The sequence below is a fragment of the Talaromyces atroroseus genome (genome assembly GCF_001907595.1).
Source record: "Talaromyces atroroseus strain IBT 11181 chromosome Unknown scaffold_3, whole genome shotgun sequence".
Classification (NCBI taxonomy): Eukaryota; Fungi; Ascomycota; class Eurotiomycetes; order Eurotiales; family Trichocomaceae; genus Talaromyces; species Talaromyces atroroseus.
Window position 1 is genome coordinate 123990 of NW_017971435.1, and position 18544 is coordinate 142533.

Genomic DNA, 18544 nt, shown 5'->3' on the forward strand with positions numbered 1-18544 from the left:
ATATAAAGTCTATTAATATATACTGCTATAATTAAATAAATATAGGTAGTAGTTTTAATAATCTTAGTAGTAAGTCTTTACATATATTTATTCTCTTATATATAAGATAATTATTAATATATTACTTAATATCCTAGTTCTATATTTTCTAATAATATTATTCTCTTAATAGCTTCTTTATCTTATTCTTTCCAGAGTAAATAATAGCAGATTATTAGTATATTTTATCTAATAATTATACTTTAAGATCTCTCTTATCTAGTATATAAAATCTCTTTTTAAATATTAATTAACTATTAGTTAAATCTTAGTTAGATCTAGAATCCCTAGCCGCCTTATAATAATCTATAGTCTTCTAATTCTTCTAATTACTCTTTAGGATTCTAGTAATAATATATAGCATATTATCTATAATAATTAAGATTTCTAACTTAGGTTCTACTTTTTATATATAATTCTATTCTTAAAGTTTTTTTATAATCTGAGGGTTAAATTAACTAGAAGATAATAGTGAGAGGTCCTTTTTTTTAGATTATTAGTTATTTTTTATATATTAGATTAAAGCATTAACTCTTTTATTTAAGAGTCTAGATTAATATTTAATATAAAAATTATACTTAAAAAAGGTTTTTAATTATTATACTTATCTGCTATTAAGCTTTTTTATTATTATAAAATATTCTAAGGCTTAGTAATTAGTAAGAATCTAGATAGGTTTATTTCTAGTTAATTCTTAAAGCTTAGCTTGTTATGTCTCCAAGGCTTATATTATTACTAGTATTTCTTAGTTATGAATATTATATTTAGCTTATATAGAGTCTATTATTTTAGAAAAATAGGTTACTAGGTGCTACTTGTTATTAATATATTATTAGGATAATACTGCCGCAATAACTTCTCTTAAGATATTAGTTTCTAATTATATTTCTAAATTATACTAGTAATACTTAAGAATTAAGACTAATATTAGTTTTTTCTTAAGTTTCTAGAATGCTATATTATAAGTATTACTCTATATAAAAAATGTTCCTTTCTAAGTCAGTTAATTAAATAGTTATAATATCTTGCTATAATATTTAATAAAGATATAATAGAAATTATAAAATTCTAGAAATAACTATACTCTTTTTATATTTATTAGAGACTTCTATTTTTAAATAGCTTTAATCTTTTTAGGGTTAACTTTAATATTATTTAATATAATAATAAATCTAAGAAGCTTAATTCACTTAATATGGAATTTATATTTATGAAATGCCACTTATAATCTTATCTTTTAGAGATGTTAAAGTATCTTTTTAATATATACTTAATATTTAAGTTCATTTTTATTATAAATTAATAAATTATCTATAAAGGCTATTATAAATCTATTAAGTATATCTATAAAGATGTTATTAATTATATATTAGAATGTTGCCAGTCTATTTATCACTTTAAAGAGCATTACTTTATATTTATATATGCTATATTATATATAGAAGATGGTTAAATCTTCTAAGTTAGAATATATTCTTATTTAATAGAAATCTTACTGAATATCTAATTTAGTAAAAATCTATACTTTATTAATTTGATTAAGAACCTTATTAATTAAAAGTAGAAGATATTAGTTCTTTTTAGTTATAATATTTAATTTTTAATAGTTAATATAGAATTATATTCCCCCTCTAGGTTTACTGATTATTAAGATTAATAATGTAAAAGGGGTGTTACTTAGTTTAATAAATCCTTTATAAAGATTATTAAGAATATATTTATATACTACTTCTAATTCTTTTAAGATTATCTTATAAAAAGGGTTATATTTTAATATATTCTTCCTAGTCAGTTCAATCTTATAATTATAAGATTTAAGTGTTAATAACTGATTTAATAGATTCTTTAAGAATATATTTATATAATCTCTATATATCTCTAATAATTATTTCTAGATTTTTTTAATATTAAGTATTACAGATTTTAGTAGATTCTTTTTTATCTTAATAGTACTATCAATCTTATAAAGATTTATTATTAATAAGACTAAATTTTTTATCCTAGTACTTATACTAAATCTTACTATATTAATAAGTACTATATCTATTCTCTTTAATATTTCTTAGACTTTCTCTTAACGCACCTATTCTTACTTTATATCTAGGAATTCTTTCTTTAATTTATCTTTTATTTCTTCTTCTAGAGCTTTAGTTAAGGCTTTTCTCATTCTTTTAAGTGATTCCTAATAATTTCACTAATATGTACAGCCCTGTATAATTAAAATAGCCTTTCTAAGCAGAGATAGAAGGATATCTAATTAGACTTTTTTCTCTTCTAATTAGTTAGCAAGATTCTTCACTTCTAAGCCTTAGATCTAAGAGTAGCTTAGATTAAATTTTTCTATCATCTAGTCCTTTATTTCTATAAAATAATTATAACACATTATATTCTTCTAATATTATAGATTAATATTTCTTAGCTATTATAAAATGGCCTTAGGAATTATATAATAATTAGTTTTTATAACTTAATCTTTTAGAGAGATATCTTTAGGCTAAATTAATTATTAATTTCAACAATCTATTAAGATATTATACTTAGCGAGCCACATCTTATCTAGTATTATATTATGTGTTCTAATATTAAGAATTAGAAATAGCATTTTAATATAATATCTCCTATTAATAACTAATATTAACTTAAGTATATAAGAGATTTTATTCTATCTCTTTTTATTATATCTTTTCACTCTTACTGGCTCTTTTAAGGGTATTATTTTAAGATTAAAAAATCTTGCCAGCAATATAACTAAATAGATATTAATAAATGCTAATCTATTTACTTTAATATTAATCAATATTTTGATAGATATTAAGTGTGTTCTTTAAGCAAGTTATATAAGTATAATAAAACTTTCTTTATTAGATCCTATTAACTATCTAATATCTAATTTATATAAATTAGTATAAACTTTATCTAGGATAAAGACTTTTCCTAAGCATTATTATTTTCTAAATTAGAATCTTCTTCCTAGATAATAACCTACTTATCTTTATCTATTATCTTAAATTATCTAGTAACATTATTCCTAGATTAGCTATTCTTAAAAAGGCAATCACTAGCTTAATATTCTTAGATCTTATAATAATAATATCTTCTTTCTTTAAAAAGTTTAATATATTCTTTCTTATTTAAATAGTTCTGTTGCGCTTCCTTATTATTATTATTAAAGCTATTATTAGTATTAGTATTAGATTGATTATATAATATTTCTGTAGTTTAACCTTCTTTATTATTATATAAATGAATATATTTCTTAATTTCCTAAATCTACTCTAAGTGATTAGCTATCTAAGTATATTGAGTTATAAATTTAGAATAAGAAATATTGTTATTATTTATCTCTTTAATTATTAATTTTATTAATTTAGGGTTTAGCTTATTATATAACTTATCTTTTTATTATATATATAAAGTCTTTAATTTTTAAGTATAATATATAAATGTTAATAAGAAGGTCTGAAATCAGTTATTTAGCTTTATAATTAAGTAATAAAATATAGTCTTTATATTGATAACTTATTTTATATTATAGTAGATAGTCTTAAGATGTTTAAAAATATTCTTAATATCCCTATATAGTTTAATAGCATCATCTTGGAATTAAGAAAGAATATGGTTTGTTGTTTTTTTATAGTATATATATTATATATATATTATATAGGTTAAGGAGTCTAGATAATAGTTAATATTAGCCTTTAATTTATCTTTAACTCTAATAAGCTAGGATTTAAAGGAGGAATTTTTTTTATTAATTAGGACTAATTTATTAAAAAATTTAATAGTCTTTTTACTGCTATCTTTAATAATAAAAGAGAATTCTTTAAGACTTAGTTTAATAAATTAATATTATAAAAGGTCTTATTTTTCTACTAATTCCTTTATTATTTTATATTAATTTATAATAGTCTCTTTATAAATATCTTATTACTTCTCTAATATATTAATTTAATATAAGTTCTTATACTGTTCTTATATTAATTAACTAAATAATATAACTAGGTTCTTATCTATATATTTTTTAAATATCTTATATTTAATATTCTAAGATTTTTATTCTTTATTATCTTCTACTTTTAAAGAAAGATATAATAGATAATATTCATCTAGCTTCTCTAACACCAGTTTAAGTAGTTAAATTATCTTAGTTTTTAAGTCTAGAATCTAGATCTTGATTTAAGAATAATAAAATAAGAAAAAAAGTGATTCTAAATTAAGTATATTAAGTTATTTAAAATTAGGGTGTTAATCTGCTTATAGATTTATAAGGATTAGTATTAATAAGTAAATAGAGTTTAGTCTAATATAATAATATAATATTAAATTTATTTAGTTACTAAATATTAAGAGACTAAACTAAAAAGAAGAAGAAAAGAAAAAAATAATTATTAATTATCTTTCTCCTATTTATACTTTCTTCTATTCTAGATATCTATAAGCTATCTTTATTATATATTAATACCTAGTAATCTAGATTTCTAAAAGGTTTCAATAATATAGAATATTAGCTAATAAAGATTATTTGCCCTTCTTAATATTATAAAGATCCTCTAGTAATCTGCAGCATGAATCAAAACACAGGATAATCCTTATAAGGCATATCTAGCCCCATATCTTCCCTGCATGTGATTTGTCCACAGGAGGCGGCCTGCAGGTACTTCCGCAGTAACCGCGTGCCGCCAAGCCAAATCGTACTAGGCCGTCACATTAATCAGGATATTCTATCTTATTTTAAGACTTCATTTATTTTTTACAACTTTTGTATACCAGAAGCCTATTAACTTCGCCCATTAATAGCTATCCTAGCTATACTCGACGGTAATCGAACCGAAGTTTCCGACAGGTACTAACTATGATTAAAGTTGAGGACTTATATAAAACTTTTATATATAATGTGACGATGCAATGCCAAATCTATTTGGTCGCTAAACACGAAGAGACTAAACTGGAGAGAAGAAGAAGAGAAAAGAACAACTACCGGCCCCCTTCCTCCTACTTATACTTCCTTCTACTTCGGATACCTGTGGGCTATCTCCATTGTGTGCCGGTGCCTAGTAATCTAGATTTCTGGAAGGTTCCAACAATATAGAATACTGGCCGGCGAAGGCCATTTGCCCTTCTTGATATCACATAGATCCTCCGGCAATCTGCAGCGTGAATCAAAACACGGGGTAATCCCCACAAGGCATATCTAGCCCCACATCTTCCCTGCATATGATTCGTCCACGGGAGGCGGCCCGCGGGTACTTCCGCAGTAACCGCGTGCCGCCAAGCCAAATCGTACTAGGCCGTCACATATAAGTCCTCAACTTCCTTCCTTTTATAGTTTAGCGTTAAGGCTTTAGGTTTCTACGCTAGTGCTACCGCCTGCCCAAAAAGGCAATAGTTGTGAAGATTTAGTTGAGGACCCACCTGCGCAAGGCCTCTAATTACGATGTCCAAACAGTTGAATATGCAGATCGAGAGAATTGCGCTAGTCCACACAGGGTTAAGCGCGCCCATGCTAACCAATGATCTACGATCCTGTTGCAGAGCCTAGCCATATAGAGACTGGCGTACATCATTCTACAGAAAACTAGGGTTATTATTTATAGCCCTAATTGTAAAAAATTGCCATGGTCCTGCAGTATGCAATTCTTACCAAGAACCCCGGAATCCTGAGAAAAATATCCAGACACATCAACTGCTTCACCTCAGCTGGGGCACAAGCGAGATACATAGGCCTAGGGCTTTAGTACTGGCTGAAATTTTCGCGGAGTATCATGTTAACACGCTGCCACTGCTGTGACCTTTGCCAATGAAGTATTCTATTCATAATGTTTCATGAAATTGTCGCTTCAAATTCTCAAAGAATGATACTACTGTATTGGAAACGGAAGCGGGCACCGTTTGTAATTTCAAAGTCAAATGCTGGTTGATACATCTTTCTGAACTTTTATTCTGTTGTCACCCACCGTTTATCCGAAAAAAACAGGGATGCACCACAGTTTGGCTGTGAAGATCCAAAGTGTTGTGTATGGCGAAAATCATAGTATCTGGGAATAAAATATTTGACATTGGACAATCGCCTGGCTGACGCGCAAATTATAGAATATTCAGCATGGGATACGTTTTTATTATGGTAATTCCAATTAAGATATTACGAAAAGATGTTCTCGTATTCAAAGTTGACAAAAAAGGCACCATTTATACGATTACCAGAAAAGCCCCAGAAGGGGTCCCTTTCTGGTGGCTTAATGGCCAAAAATCCGCTGTTAAAAGTCTACTCGCTACTCTCAACATCCTAAAGCCCTAGGGCTCCTTTGAAAAATGAATTGGTTTTGATTCAACAAATTGTTCCTTCCGAACACCAGACGCCAAGTATCTCAAATGCCAATGGGTTGTCTTTGAATATCCGTCTATCTACCTATCTTACTTCCAATAAGCATTTGCTAGTAGCAGTCTACATGCATGGTGGCGAGTTTGTTAGCGGATCTCAGTAAAGTGTGTAAGGAGTGACTATTCGATCAGTAAGAAAATATCCAAACTACAGACTGGACCCTTGGTATATGTATTACTAAACCACCGGGCAAACTAACCTTCCGAGCCGACTTACCAGATGCCCCTGTTGAGCTAGTAAATAAAATCAAATTCCCGCATAGTAGCCTGGGGTCTCTTATATTCCTACCCAGAGCATCAACGTCGACGTACGACTGTCATTTGTGTGGGAAAGAGACAAGATCCCAGAGCTTCCCCAACGTTCAATAGGGCAACCAATATGAACCTCTTGATTTCTCTCGCCTTCCTTCCTAGTCCCATTGACGTTACTTTTCCTTTCAGGTGTTGCGCAACTCATAATTCAAGCAAGCATAGAGTAGATAGGGAATCAATTCAGGGGAAACCCGGCGATATAATGATAATTTCCGACGACTAGGGTTCTCTCAACTAAAAACAGGTCTCGAGACTGAGCATCGTTATGCCCCGCGGTTATCGCTCCGCCGGCAGTTATCATTACGACGAAGAACAAGCGGACGCCATTTCGAACCGCTGCCTACCATCGCAAAGACACACCCTGTCCGTTATCTGGTTTTCACTTCGTGAACACGTCAATATTCATCCTTGAATTGCAACATCTTCCCCCGGAATGCGAGTGTTGGCCTCGGCTCTCTTGATCGGCTACCCTTTGAGCTCTTGCATGACACGTTGTTCCATTTAGATGTACACTCTCTATTCGCGTCGACAAATAATTCTTCTATCGCGACAGCTGGTAGACTCTCCCAGCAAGCACCAGGTAGTAGTCTCGCTTGGACTGAACCTATTCTGCGCCTTGTTACGAACACGACTCGCCAGTAATGTTACCTTCTTCGACTTTTACAGTGCACTATGCACGAAGCCTTGTAACCTTTGCCGCGAATTTGGTGGATTCATGTCCCTTCTAGCTTGGAAGCGATGCTGTTTGAAATGCCTTCAGGAGGCTCCGGTAACCCAGGTGCGAACCCCCTGCGTCGGTCCGGAAGCAATTCCATTTAATCAAAGGGGAATTAGAGCAATTGAAGCCGTTCAAGTCTTTACCTAGAATATATTCGATGCAGGAATCGGTACACAAATCCCGCATTATGGTCGTTTCTCTTCACCAAGCTATTTTGACTTGCAGAGGGCAACCGCACGCAGTGCCAGAAACCCAGCAAGTAGACTCGGAACGAAAGCAGAAATCCAATTTTATGGGAGCATGTGCACTCCCTTACTACAATAAGCAAAGTGGAAAAGTCGAAGATGGGATCTCATGTGCCGGCTGTCAACTTGCTCTCGAAAAGGGCATTATCGGCAGTCGGGCCGAGAACTGGGCATTCGATGCTCGAGACAAAGTATATGCGCAAGACAGCTTTTTAGAACATTTCCGACGGTGTGAACACACACAGATCGTGTAGAGATCAAGTGGCTAAGGTAACAAGCGACCTACGAAGCTACCTGGGGCTGCTCGGAGTGGAGATTTCTGCAATAGGAGAAAATGAAATGGGTGTAAACCCTTCCTCCGTTTATCGCATTGAGACTATACCACGAGTGACTAAAATCATTCAGTACAATGGCTGAAATTTCAGATATCCACTCCGTGTTTGCAAGATGTTTCGTACTCTGTTCATAATAAATCCAATATTTATCTAAAACGCGAAGGGATTTCGCTGACAGTTGGCTTACAACTGCGAGACGAGAGCGTAACTCAATGGAATCCGCCGCATCAATTCTTTATGTTCATAAGCCACCGCTATTCCTCTTAGTTTTCCTCGTCGCCGACATTAATGCCTCAGACCTATCTCCGACTGCCGGCTCATGCACAATCTCGATCGTCGTTTCTTGGTAAACCCCTTGATGCATCAGATCATACTCCCTATCCATCTTCGAAACAATGTCATCCGTTGACAGATCGCGTTCACCGTGCGAGTCGATCGTGTCCATCTGATAGGATTCTGTCGTGCGGAACCGCGAGCCAAATTTCCCTTGTTTGTGTTTGTTCCCCTTCCCTGCAGCTATGATCGTTGAAATACTTGTTCCCGGGATCCTAGACTCGTTGCGCTGATTTGAATATGGCTTGGTCGGGATACTTCCGTCGCTATCGAGAAGTAGATGACGACGTGTGATGGTATAAACAATCACGTCCACAGCGCCGGACAGAGCCATGAACGAACCGGCTACAGCAAAATACGTTTTACTGGGCACGACGCCGCGACTAACTGCCATACGACCGGCGGCGAGGGGTAGTGACAGAATAACGTAGACAACAGGGTATATCACCATGTAAATAACTACGCGGTTGAGGCGGCGCAGCGATTCTTGCTGGGTTTGCATTGCAGCCGAGGATTGTTGCATACGGCGACGAAGGTAGATAGTCATGAGGCCATAAAGGACGATGGTTCCGAATTCAGCGATGAAAATCCAAAAGTAGTGACCCCAAAGTCGCTCATCCTCGTGTGCAGGACTGAGCCAGCACTAATCAAAGTTGATTCTGTGAGCACGAGTGAGCTGAACCTAATAATGAAGACGAGTACGTACCCAACCAGCCTCGGAGACGACAAACACATTCTTTCCCCACATCCCAACTGGTATAGATCCAAGCATCAGAATAAACATCCAAAGAGCAATAATGCAGCCGCAGAAGACGCCATACGGAAGCTGGCGCCCCCGAAGAATGACGGCAGCAGTATGGCTGGCGATTCCCAGGATAAAGAGACCACTACCGGGATCAGCTGTTTGGATGAACCAGCCTTGCAAGTAGCAAGCCGCGGTATAATACTGTGACCTGCCACGATCCACCCAAACGAGATAAATCAGAAAGGCGATGGCTTGCTGGAGATCGGCCAAGAGCAGGTTGTAGATCAGAACGACGTATTGATTCTCTGCGAGCGGCCGCGTATAATAACGTCGCCAGAAGATCATCCGGTAGGTCAGGAAACCGAGTAAACAGCCTGTGGCGACGACAGATACACAGGCGATTAGGCCAACACCTAGGAAACGTCCTTTCTGGGCTGGATCGAATACAAGCTCTTGCCACTCGGGGTCGATGCCATCCTTCATTGTTGACCGCGCTAACTGGTGCCTTGTATTTCCACTCTCGCCCAACATAAACGCAGGGTCTGAGCAAAATTAGCCAACTAATTCTCATCCGATGTCACATTTACAGGAGGAATTTGGACATGAAAAGTAGAAAATAAACTAGTTTCACTCAACCAAGACTGTCGTATTCCGAGAGCAAAGTTGTTCCCTTATGTACTTTCCGGTCCCAGCTAGGCATTGAGCAGATGCCGATCATGTTTACATGACCGGAATATCAACATCCTTATGCTCCCCGCTTGTCGCTAACGCGATGGCCAATTTTTGGAATGTTTTCTCGGGTCTCCGTGTAAAAGTGGCTTGATGATACGGGGACTGTACACTTTATTCAATGGGCAGTCGATTGTTATTGGTGTGCTGAACCCCTATTTCTCAGCGAGTCGGGTTCTCAGAATACTAATAGGGTTTTGATCCGTGAGGCAGCTGCATGATTCATGATTCGACATCTCGGTCTGCAATCCAACAACCGAGGCGAAGATGCTCGTGCGCGAGATGCAAGTCGAGGAACCAGATCCCGCTCCCCGTATATCAATGTTTGCACTAAACCCTAACATCCACGATTTCTCCTTTGGGGCTTCTGTTACTGGTATTCAGCGTGGCTTTGACTCTTCTTGGCGTCCAAGTCTACCGCTGCCTCGGATCCCCGTCTCCATAACGACACCGTGCTGCTCCACTAATTATTTCTGCCATTGACTTAAACCCCCTCTCTTTCAAAGTTAGTTCAGGGAAGCTTTCCCTGACAAGGCTGTTGGAAACTCTTGGTGTTGACGGTGTTGTGCCCTGGAGTCGGCTAACTTCTAGGAGTAACCGGCTCAGGGCCTAGCCCCAAAGGAGTAAGTACTTGGTAGGCTTGCCTGAACTATATTCCAACATGTGCATCTACTATGAGTCTATATCAAATATAAAGTTGTACCTAGCGACATCTGTGCCCTGCGGCGGCGCGGGAAATGACAAATATTAACATCGGAAGTCCAGGTTGGTTGATCCGCTTCACTTCGATAAGATTATATACTTTCCACGCAGGTCATACCTGACTACTGACTTTGTTAATAGACTTTTGTTCTAATAGTTGAGTAAATTGCTAAATAACGTAAAATGGATGTTGCTTCCGGATTCAGAATGCATACGATGAGTTCAGTACAGAGTTTTCTTACTACATGAAGACAGCGTAGGATTCACAGATGTAATGAATAGATAGCTTCGCTTCACTTATCTATTCTTCAGCCTCCGTTGCGTATGATCTACTTTCGGCCAGGTTATGAACTTCAAAGTCGGAGCATGACTAATAAAAGTTTCTCAGACTTTTGAAGAATACCATTGCAACAGAAAGCCGTTCTTTTATTTTTGACGACATAGATTATCGGATTACTCGAGGCAAAGCACTGGCGAAGGGCTTCCCGAGCTTCATTTCCAATGATGAGGGCCTGACATATTGGTAGAGAGCAGACCTTTGACCATCCTGAAGTCAAATCTCGCCATATTTTGCAGAACTTTAGTTCTCCAGATAAGGTAGTGGTGTTAATCCCCTTTTTCTTCGTGAAGAAAAGCATCAACTCAATAAATTCATTCAAGGTCATGGAAGCTATACTCCCAAGTGTCATGAGTTAACAAGAACAATAGAAGCATTGGTGCTCTACTTTTTTTTAACCATTTGCTGGAATAGATGCTGTTCCATTTTAATTTTGAGGACCGTGTTTTGGTGCACGGGTCATGCGTCGGGAATAACGCTAAGTATACTGCTATGAGTAGAATTATGAGGCAACAGTACCTCGGCATAATAGGGCAGAGCCATGACTTACAGCGACCAGCCAACTCTTTGCATTCACCATATTGAAGTTCCTTAAATATGCTGGCACTGATTAAGAATAATTCTGATCCATTTAGTACCAAGTTTAAATTTTCAAATAACGCGTCTTCATGCCTATACTGAGTTCACTGATGTGCGCCAAGGTGTTGCAGCTGCCAACATGTTAGGGCAACCGTGGCCACGTTATCGTGTTTAGTGAAGAGAAGGACCATACATATTTGGGCGAGTGACAAGATTTTGATTCATTTAAGTACATGGAATTGAATTGTCAGCTATAAAATGTACTGTTCAATCTATCTGCACTCTTTCCTTATCTAGCCAGTCTTGAGCAATACTCGCGCAAGTATGGAACTCGACCGAATCGCCCCAGCTGCGGAGCCAGCCAACAAAACGATCTACCATGGCTGCAACATGAGCCATTCCACTTGTGTCGGGATGCATCAAAAGCGGGAATATAAAAGTGCCGTCGGGGCTTTCAGCTTCGGCGTTCTCCCACAGCCAGAGGAAGATATCCTTCCATCTCTGCTCAACAACACGGACGTCAACATGCCCGTGACTGTTATGTAAGTGTGGAAAGTATTGGAGCGCCATCATATCCTCATTATTCCAGCCGGTTGGGATTTCCACAAGGGGAGGGCCTGAAGGTGTGTTCATTGGGGCAAGTGCTGTAGGGCGCATCCAGCTACTAGCCGGCTTTTCAAAGTCAATTCTCTGGACAGGCGGGTCGGTCGGGGTAAAATATGGCTGCGAGTCATGATGGTTGAGGGACGAATCGTATAGAAATCCAAACTCCTTCAATAACCCAATTGTCGTCTCACGCAGTTGGTACATGGGGGCCCGGTAACCACGTACTTTCTTGCCAGTAAGCCGCAGTGACACTTCCATGCATTTCTGCAACACATCCCTCTCCTGTTCTAGTGTCATCTGGTAGGCGCCCTCGTGGGCATAGCCATGCAGACCAATCTCCGCTCCTGATTCAACAATTTCCTTAACTGTCGATTCAAATGTCTCCATCGTGTGCCCAGGGATAAACCAAGTAACCTTGTCAGCTACCTGGTGTTTCTTTAGCATGCGCAGCAATCGGCGACCACCAATACGCCCGGCAAAGATGCCCGTGCTGTAGTCAGACATGTTATTGTCCGGGTGGTCCCCCGTTCCCAGGAATGCAGATAGTGCGTCAAAATCAAACGACAGGGCAATCTTGACCTTTGGTTTCTTTGCGCTGAGTGAGGTTGGGATGGAGATTTGGGTGTTTTCCTCGACATCAGGACGAGAGCTATAATCAGACCCGGCCTTGGCCTTGTACGTTGCCAAGATGGAGTTCAGAGACACGATACCACTGCTAGGCTTAGTTGATAACAGCATACCAACTGCTGCTAAAATCGCCTCCGCACGTACTTCGCTCGCAGGTTGCGGGAGGTCGATGAAACTAACAAAGGAATTGGTGTGAATCCAGGAGATGTCCCGTTGCAACTTCAAGATGACTTCGTCCAGGGAGCCTCCGAAGGCCTCTCGGTAACCTAGAATCACGATAGAAAAAGGCTTAAGAGTGGCTGCTCCCTCTTGGGACTTGGACTTTTGAACTTGGTGCTGAAGAAAAGATTTGATTGAAGACAACACTCCGCGTAGGGCGGGTTGGGCGTTGTCTTTGAGATCCCACTCGCTGAGAGGCACTTCCCAGATAGGGTCCTTGCCATACGGTGCATGAGATCGAGAATCAATGACGAATACATCGATTTCATCGTTCAGAGCGACGAAGGCTGACCCAACTTCGCGGGTAATTTCAGCCAGGTCATTACTACCGCTGTGATTCTCCGATATCTTCTTTATCACAACAACACTATCGGCGCCGCAAGCCTCTGTGCGTTGTGAGCATTTGAAGTCTCCAAATGTAGAAGAAAATGTCAAGCTTACTAGAGAATTCAGCCCGTAAATCTTCAACAGAGGCTTTTTGGGGTCCTTCTATAAGGATATGTTGATTCGCGAGATAGAACGACATATTGAATCAGGCAGAGATCGATTCTTGTATCACAACAGTTCCATTGACAGTAGTCGGGCCTATTTATGCCAATCCAGAGAGAAGTCTCTCGATAAAAAGATGAAAATCAAAAAGGCAGTCGCCAGCGATATCAACGCTAATGCCGCTCTCGGACTAGCGGTAATATAATATGGGCCCCGTCACAGCGTGTATTTTGTAACTGATACGCAGCCATGAACATGTACGCGCATTGCATGCTATGATATGGCTGGCTGACTAGATATGGATTATTTCCCATGAAATTTACATTTCTGTACGCACTCTAGTTGGTATATCCCGGTTCCCACTTCTACATACTTCTAGTCGTTAGTGTCAAATTCGGGATGATAATCTGTTCGATAAAACTCGCCAGCGAGAAGGGCAACTGCCAGCGAGTGCTATCAGTTGAAAGACTGATATCTATAGTGACGAAACGCTATTATTGTCATCAGGCTGGCTCAGTAACTATCTCTAGAATGATGTGTAAGAACGTTTTTCCTTGACAGATAAGAGCACCCCCTAAATGGTGGTTGACTATATATATTGGGGGTATCGTGGCAGGCACAAACTGCCTATACCACCAGCAACAGCTACAATCTACCTAGGTATCAACATCGCCAAAGAGCTATTGTTACTCTGAATCTATCCTCAGCATGACTTTGAAGACAAAAGAGGGCGACCTGGAATCTTCCAGCCCCCATCAGAGGTCAAATGGCAGCGAGATCGAAGTGAGTGTCGCCAGTCACACCCCAGTGCTGGAGCAGAGCTTCGGCCTTATAAGTGCGTGTGCCACTGGTGTCACCACCGGAAACTCTTGGGCTGTTCTAGGCGGTGGCATTGTAAGTATTATGCTAGCCCATCAAACCCCTGAGCCGTACGCTGATATCGGATCGTGCAGGTTGCTTCTCTTTACAACGGCGGCTCTCCCGGAGTTATTTATGAGTTGTACGTGCTTTCTTCCTTGCACTTCGATCTCCTCTGCTACCACGGAAAATGATATGTTTCCACCGTTCGATTCATTAATATCTCGCGTAGTATTGTTGTGTCAATCTTCTACGGCTTCATCGGAGCATCCATCGCCGAACTGGCCTCGGCAGTCCCGTCTTCCGGAGGAGGTACGCATAAAATGACCGAGATGATATGATCTAAGTCTTTGAGAATTGACCTTGCTTGCAGTCTACCAATGGGCTACTATCACGGCCGGGCCCCGATATGGCAGAATCTGCGGCTGGTTTGCAGGGTGGTTGAATGGCCTAGCTTGGGCGTTCGCCGTCGCGAGTAACTGTGTCATGCTCTCCAACATGATCGTGTACGCTTACGGCCTCTACCACCCAGACTTCGTCCCAGAGCGTTGGCAGATCTACATCTGCTATCTTATCATTTCGTGGGGCTGCTGCTTCACAGTCATGTTTGCTCAACGTGCGCTTTCGTTCATTAGTCGGCTGGGATCTTTTTTGATCATGGCAGGCTTCCTTATTGCGGTGATTGTATGTGCCGTCATGCCCAGTCAAACGGGCTCCGGCTATGCCTCGAACGCCGTAATCTGGAAAGAGTGGAATAACTTGACGGGTTATTCCAGTACAGGATTCGTATTCATTTCAGGAATGTTGAACGGCGCCTTTGCGATAGGTGCCATCGACTGTGTTACGCACATTGCCGAAGAAATTCCAGAGTATGTCATACGTTACCGCGAGATCCGAAGATCGTTTTGGCTATTAACACCACTTGCATTAGCGCGCGTAGGAGTATCCCCAAAGCTTTGGCCTGCCAGGTGATAATGGGGCTCATCACGGGGTTTTGCTACCTTGTTGCTATCTTCTACGCAACCAATGACCTGTCTGCCATCATCAACGGAGACTCAATCTGCCCCTTGGGGGATATCTACTTACAGGCAACGGGATCTAAAGCAGGCTCCGTGGGCCTCCTGGTAGTGAGTATCTGCCCGATTTTATGCGCAACCGTAGGCTGCTATATCACGACTGGGAGGACATTCTACGCGCTTGGCCGGGGCGATGCGACCCCGTTCTCTCGTCACATTGGTGCAGTTAGCCGCACATGGGGCAGCCCATTTTACTCCACGTTGGCATGTGGCATCTTCATGACATGCATTGGGGCAATCTACGTCGGATCTCTTACTGCGTTCAACGCTTTCATTGGCTCGTACGCCGTGCTAACGACCATTTCCTATCTGCTGGCGATATTGCCCCATATGCTTTCGGGACGCAAGTATCTTCGCCCAGGGCCCTTCTCTTTGGGCCGGTACGGGGCTGCGGTCAACGCTGTTGCCTGCGCATATATTGTCGTTACCATAGTGGTTTTCTGCTTCCCGTATACCATGCCCGTGTCCGCCGAGTCAATGAACTACACCTGTGTGATAGTGACTGGCTTGAGTGCCTTGGTGGCCCTGTGGTGGTTTGTGCATGGCCGAAAGAACTATATTGGGCCGGGGGTGGATGTGGCCCACGAGTAATTCTGGATGCTTGGATCAGATGTCAGCCGTACTGGACAGGGGTGCCTGCGGGCAGATGCAAATGCGGAATTTGCACGCTACCCGCTGTAATTTAAAAATGTAAAATACTGCCAAAAGAGTGTTAAATTTTATGACAAACTCACGTGCAATCAAGAATCACATGACGTGGTGCGCTTATCTCCTTATCAGCGGTGCCTCGCTGGCTCCTTCCCCTTGCGGTTCCCATTTTCTCTGCTCGTCCATCAATTTGTTCCTGTCGATAAGTTGAACCACACCGCAAGCCAGTCTTAGAGGGGCCGTTGTCCGCCGCTCAGGAGAATTGCCATTATCGTGACGGTAATTCTGATCGATTGATCACTGATTTCAAGCATGAGCAGTCTTCCGAGTCCCCGCTCTTCCATTCCACGCGAACGGCTGTCCAACAAGCTGAAGTCCGTCACATTCACCGGGTAGGCATTCCCCGGGATTCTACCTCGAAAGTATAGCTCGACTGACAAAGCGATGTCCCATATAGCTGCTGGACGTGTAGGTCGCGCAAGGTCAAATGTGACGAGCGCCAGGCAGATGGCTGTCGGGTCTGTGAGCACGCCGGGCTAGCGTGTGCCGGCTACGCGGTCACTTTGTGCTGGGTCACGGACGAGAAGCAAAAGCCCGCTGGTGAGCGGTCTCGGCGTAGGAAGATCCACCCAGGTGCGTGTTACGATGTATTGCTATACTATCAATTTTGCCAATGGAAGATTAACCTACCCCGTTAGATCAGCCCAATCTGGCCAGCCTATCGGATGACGATATTTCTCGCATCTTATCCAGGCTTGATGCGGTTTCAAATCCATCTGAGCCTAGTACTGTCACTATGGGCCCGTTTTCCATGTTTAGCGCCAAGCTCAGTCCCGCTCCTCTCAGCCACCCAGATACCCTAACAGATAGCGGGAAGCCGGATGACCATCTCGCTCAGAACATAGAACCAACTGGTCTGCGAGAAGATCGCTATTCTGAAATTGCACCAAGTGAGGACGTCACTGCATTTCTGGATAACGAATTGCCTTTCCCCCCCCGAGAACGGGCCATGTTAAACAATCATCGCACTACAGATCGGCCTCAAGCTGCCTTGAGCCCAATTAGCCAATCACCATCCTTGCTGGATCGTGAGGTCCATCCTCATTGGAGTGTAGTACACGAAAGACAAGAAACAGAAGAACGAGAAGAGGAGGAAGAAGACGCAAATCTACAAGTTTCTGTTCCACAACCCCGCGCCAAACGACGGCGCCTACTTTTTCCACACAACCGCGAACTTTCGATGCCCCTGTTTCAGGACCATTACACGTCTATCCTCTTGCATCACTACATGAACCATGTGGCTGACTTGCTTCAGCCAGTTTTACACCCACGCAACCCGTGGAAAACAATCTACTTCCCCTCTGCGCTCCAAGGATGCCCAGATCTCTTTCTTGCGCAAACTTCTACATCCGCTTCTTGCGCTTCGATTTCCCTATTCCACAGTCTACTCTCATCAGCTGCTTTTCACCTTCACAACGCTACCAACACCTCCTCTAATGCCTCTCCTATTTTCCATACACTTGGTATTCGACATCGAATCAAAGCCCTTCAGGCTCTAAACTCTATCCCCATTCAGGTTACCAATCCACAGCTATATACTGTATATCTAACAGCAATGCTTGCTTTAGTTACAATTGACGTATGTAGTCTTGTCCCACCTTGATTCTCGTTGTCTATTGCTCACTGGACTCCTAGACTATGGTCGAAGAAGATGCGTCCGACTTCCCAGTCCATTTGAACGGCTGTAAACAGTTGCGTCAGTTGCCTCATTCTATCACCATGCCTAGTGATGCAAATAACCAGGTGCAGAGTATCTGCAATGTTCTCACCCTTCTTGCTCGGACTACATCGCATGATGTCGAGCCGCTCCCGTGGAAATCGAGGGAAACCCTATTGTCGAGTCCGCTACGTTTTCTTAGCAACGATAGAAGTGTCGAGTATATTTACGGCGTCACCCCAATTTTAGGCATCCTTCTATGGAAGACGTGCGATATCGCCCAGCACCTCGCCTTCTATAAAGGGCGACCGACACCCCCCGACCTTGTTCATGAGTGTGAAATCCTGCGAGATGAGCTTTTGACATGGCACATCGATTCAGAGTCGTTTTATCTCATAACATCGGATCAGCAGACAAATCTGGAGATCGTACACTGTCAAGCGCGCGCCTTCCATGCGGCCGTCTTGATCTTTTACCATCGCACAATACCCAGCCACAACAACTCTATCAACATACAAAGTAGAGTCCGCTCGATCTGGGTCAACCTCACCCAGGCCGAGAATCTAAAGGAAGATTACATTGGTGCAAATAAACGGACTGCACCAATGTCGTGGCCGGCTTTCATTGCCTCCTGCGAAGCAACGGACCGAGAGCCATGGATCGAATGGTGGACCCGAATACAGGGATATGGGATCGGGAACTTCAGAAGGCAATGGCAAATTATTCAGCAGATCTGGGCTATCATGGATGCAAACGAGGATATGACGGACTGGCGAGATGCACTCCGGCAGACGGGGAAATTGATATTACCAATATGATGATTGTTAATTATTGGATATTATAGTTCCATTT

At 40.5% G+C, this 18544-nt stretch overlaps 3 protein-coding genes across 3 annotated transcripts, besides 4 other annotated features; 1 reads left to right on the forward strand and 2 right to left on the reverse strand.

The window, feature by feature from the left end:
• Nucleotides 1–4766: part of a repeat region (Identified by RepeatMasker using a combination of RepBase library and repeat library created with RepeatScout) that runs on past the window's edge.
• Nucleotides 4746–4881: a repeat region (Identified by RepeatMasker using a combination of RepBase library and repeat library created with RepeatScout).
• A 52-nt stretch (nucleotides 4882–4933) lies between these two features.
• Nucleotides 4934–5336: a repeat region (Identified by RepeatMasker using a combination of RepBase library and repeat library created with RepeatScout).
• An 879-nt stretch (nucleotides 5337–6215) lies between these two features.
• Nucleotides 6216–6290: a repeat region (Identified by RepeatMasker using a combination of RepBase library and repeat library created with RepeatScout).
• A 1978-nt stretch (nucleotides 6291–8268) lies between these two features.
• UA08_03095 (hypothetical protein) lies at nucleotides 8269–9588 on the reverse strand (the record flags this gene model as incomplete). Its single annotated transcript, XM_020265588.1, has 2 exons — nucleotides 8269–9003; nucleotides 9067–9588. The coding sequence occupies 2 exons, from the start codon at nucleotides 9586–9588 to the stop codon at nucleotides 8269–8271; spliced, it is 1257 nt and encodes a 418-aa protein (XP_020121242.1).
• A 2131-nt stretch (nucleotides 9589–11719) lies between these two features.
• UA08_03096 (hypothetical protein) lies at nucleotides 11720–13430 on the reverse strand (the record flags this gene model as incomplete). Its single annotated transcript, XM_020265599.1, has 2 exons — nucleotides 11720–13290; nucleotides 13346–13430. 2 exons carry the CDS (start codon nucleotides 13428–13430, stop codon nucleotides 11720–11722), a joined length of 1656 nt encoding a protein of 551 aa, XP_020121241.1.
• A 671-nt stretch (nucleotides 13431–14101) lies between these two features.
• UA08_03097 (hypothetical protein) lies at nucleotides 14102–18510 on the forward strand (the record flags this gene model as incomplete). The annotated part of the gene is made up of 9 exons (XM_020265610.1): nucleotides 14102–14287; nucleotides 14347–14393; nucleotides 14484–14563; nucleotides 14625–15120; nucleotides 15183–15914; nucleotides 16287–16367; nucleotides 16448–16608; nucleotides 16674–17614; nucleotides 17671–18510. 9 exons carry the CDS (start codon nucleotides 14102–14104, stop codon nucleotides 18508–18510), a joined length of 3564 nt encoding a protein of 1187 aa, XP_020121240.1.
• Nucleotides 18511–18544: the final 34 nt, after the last annotated feature.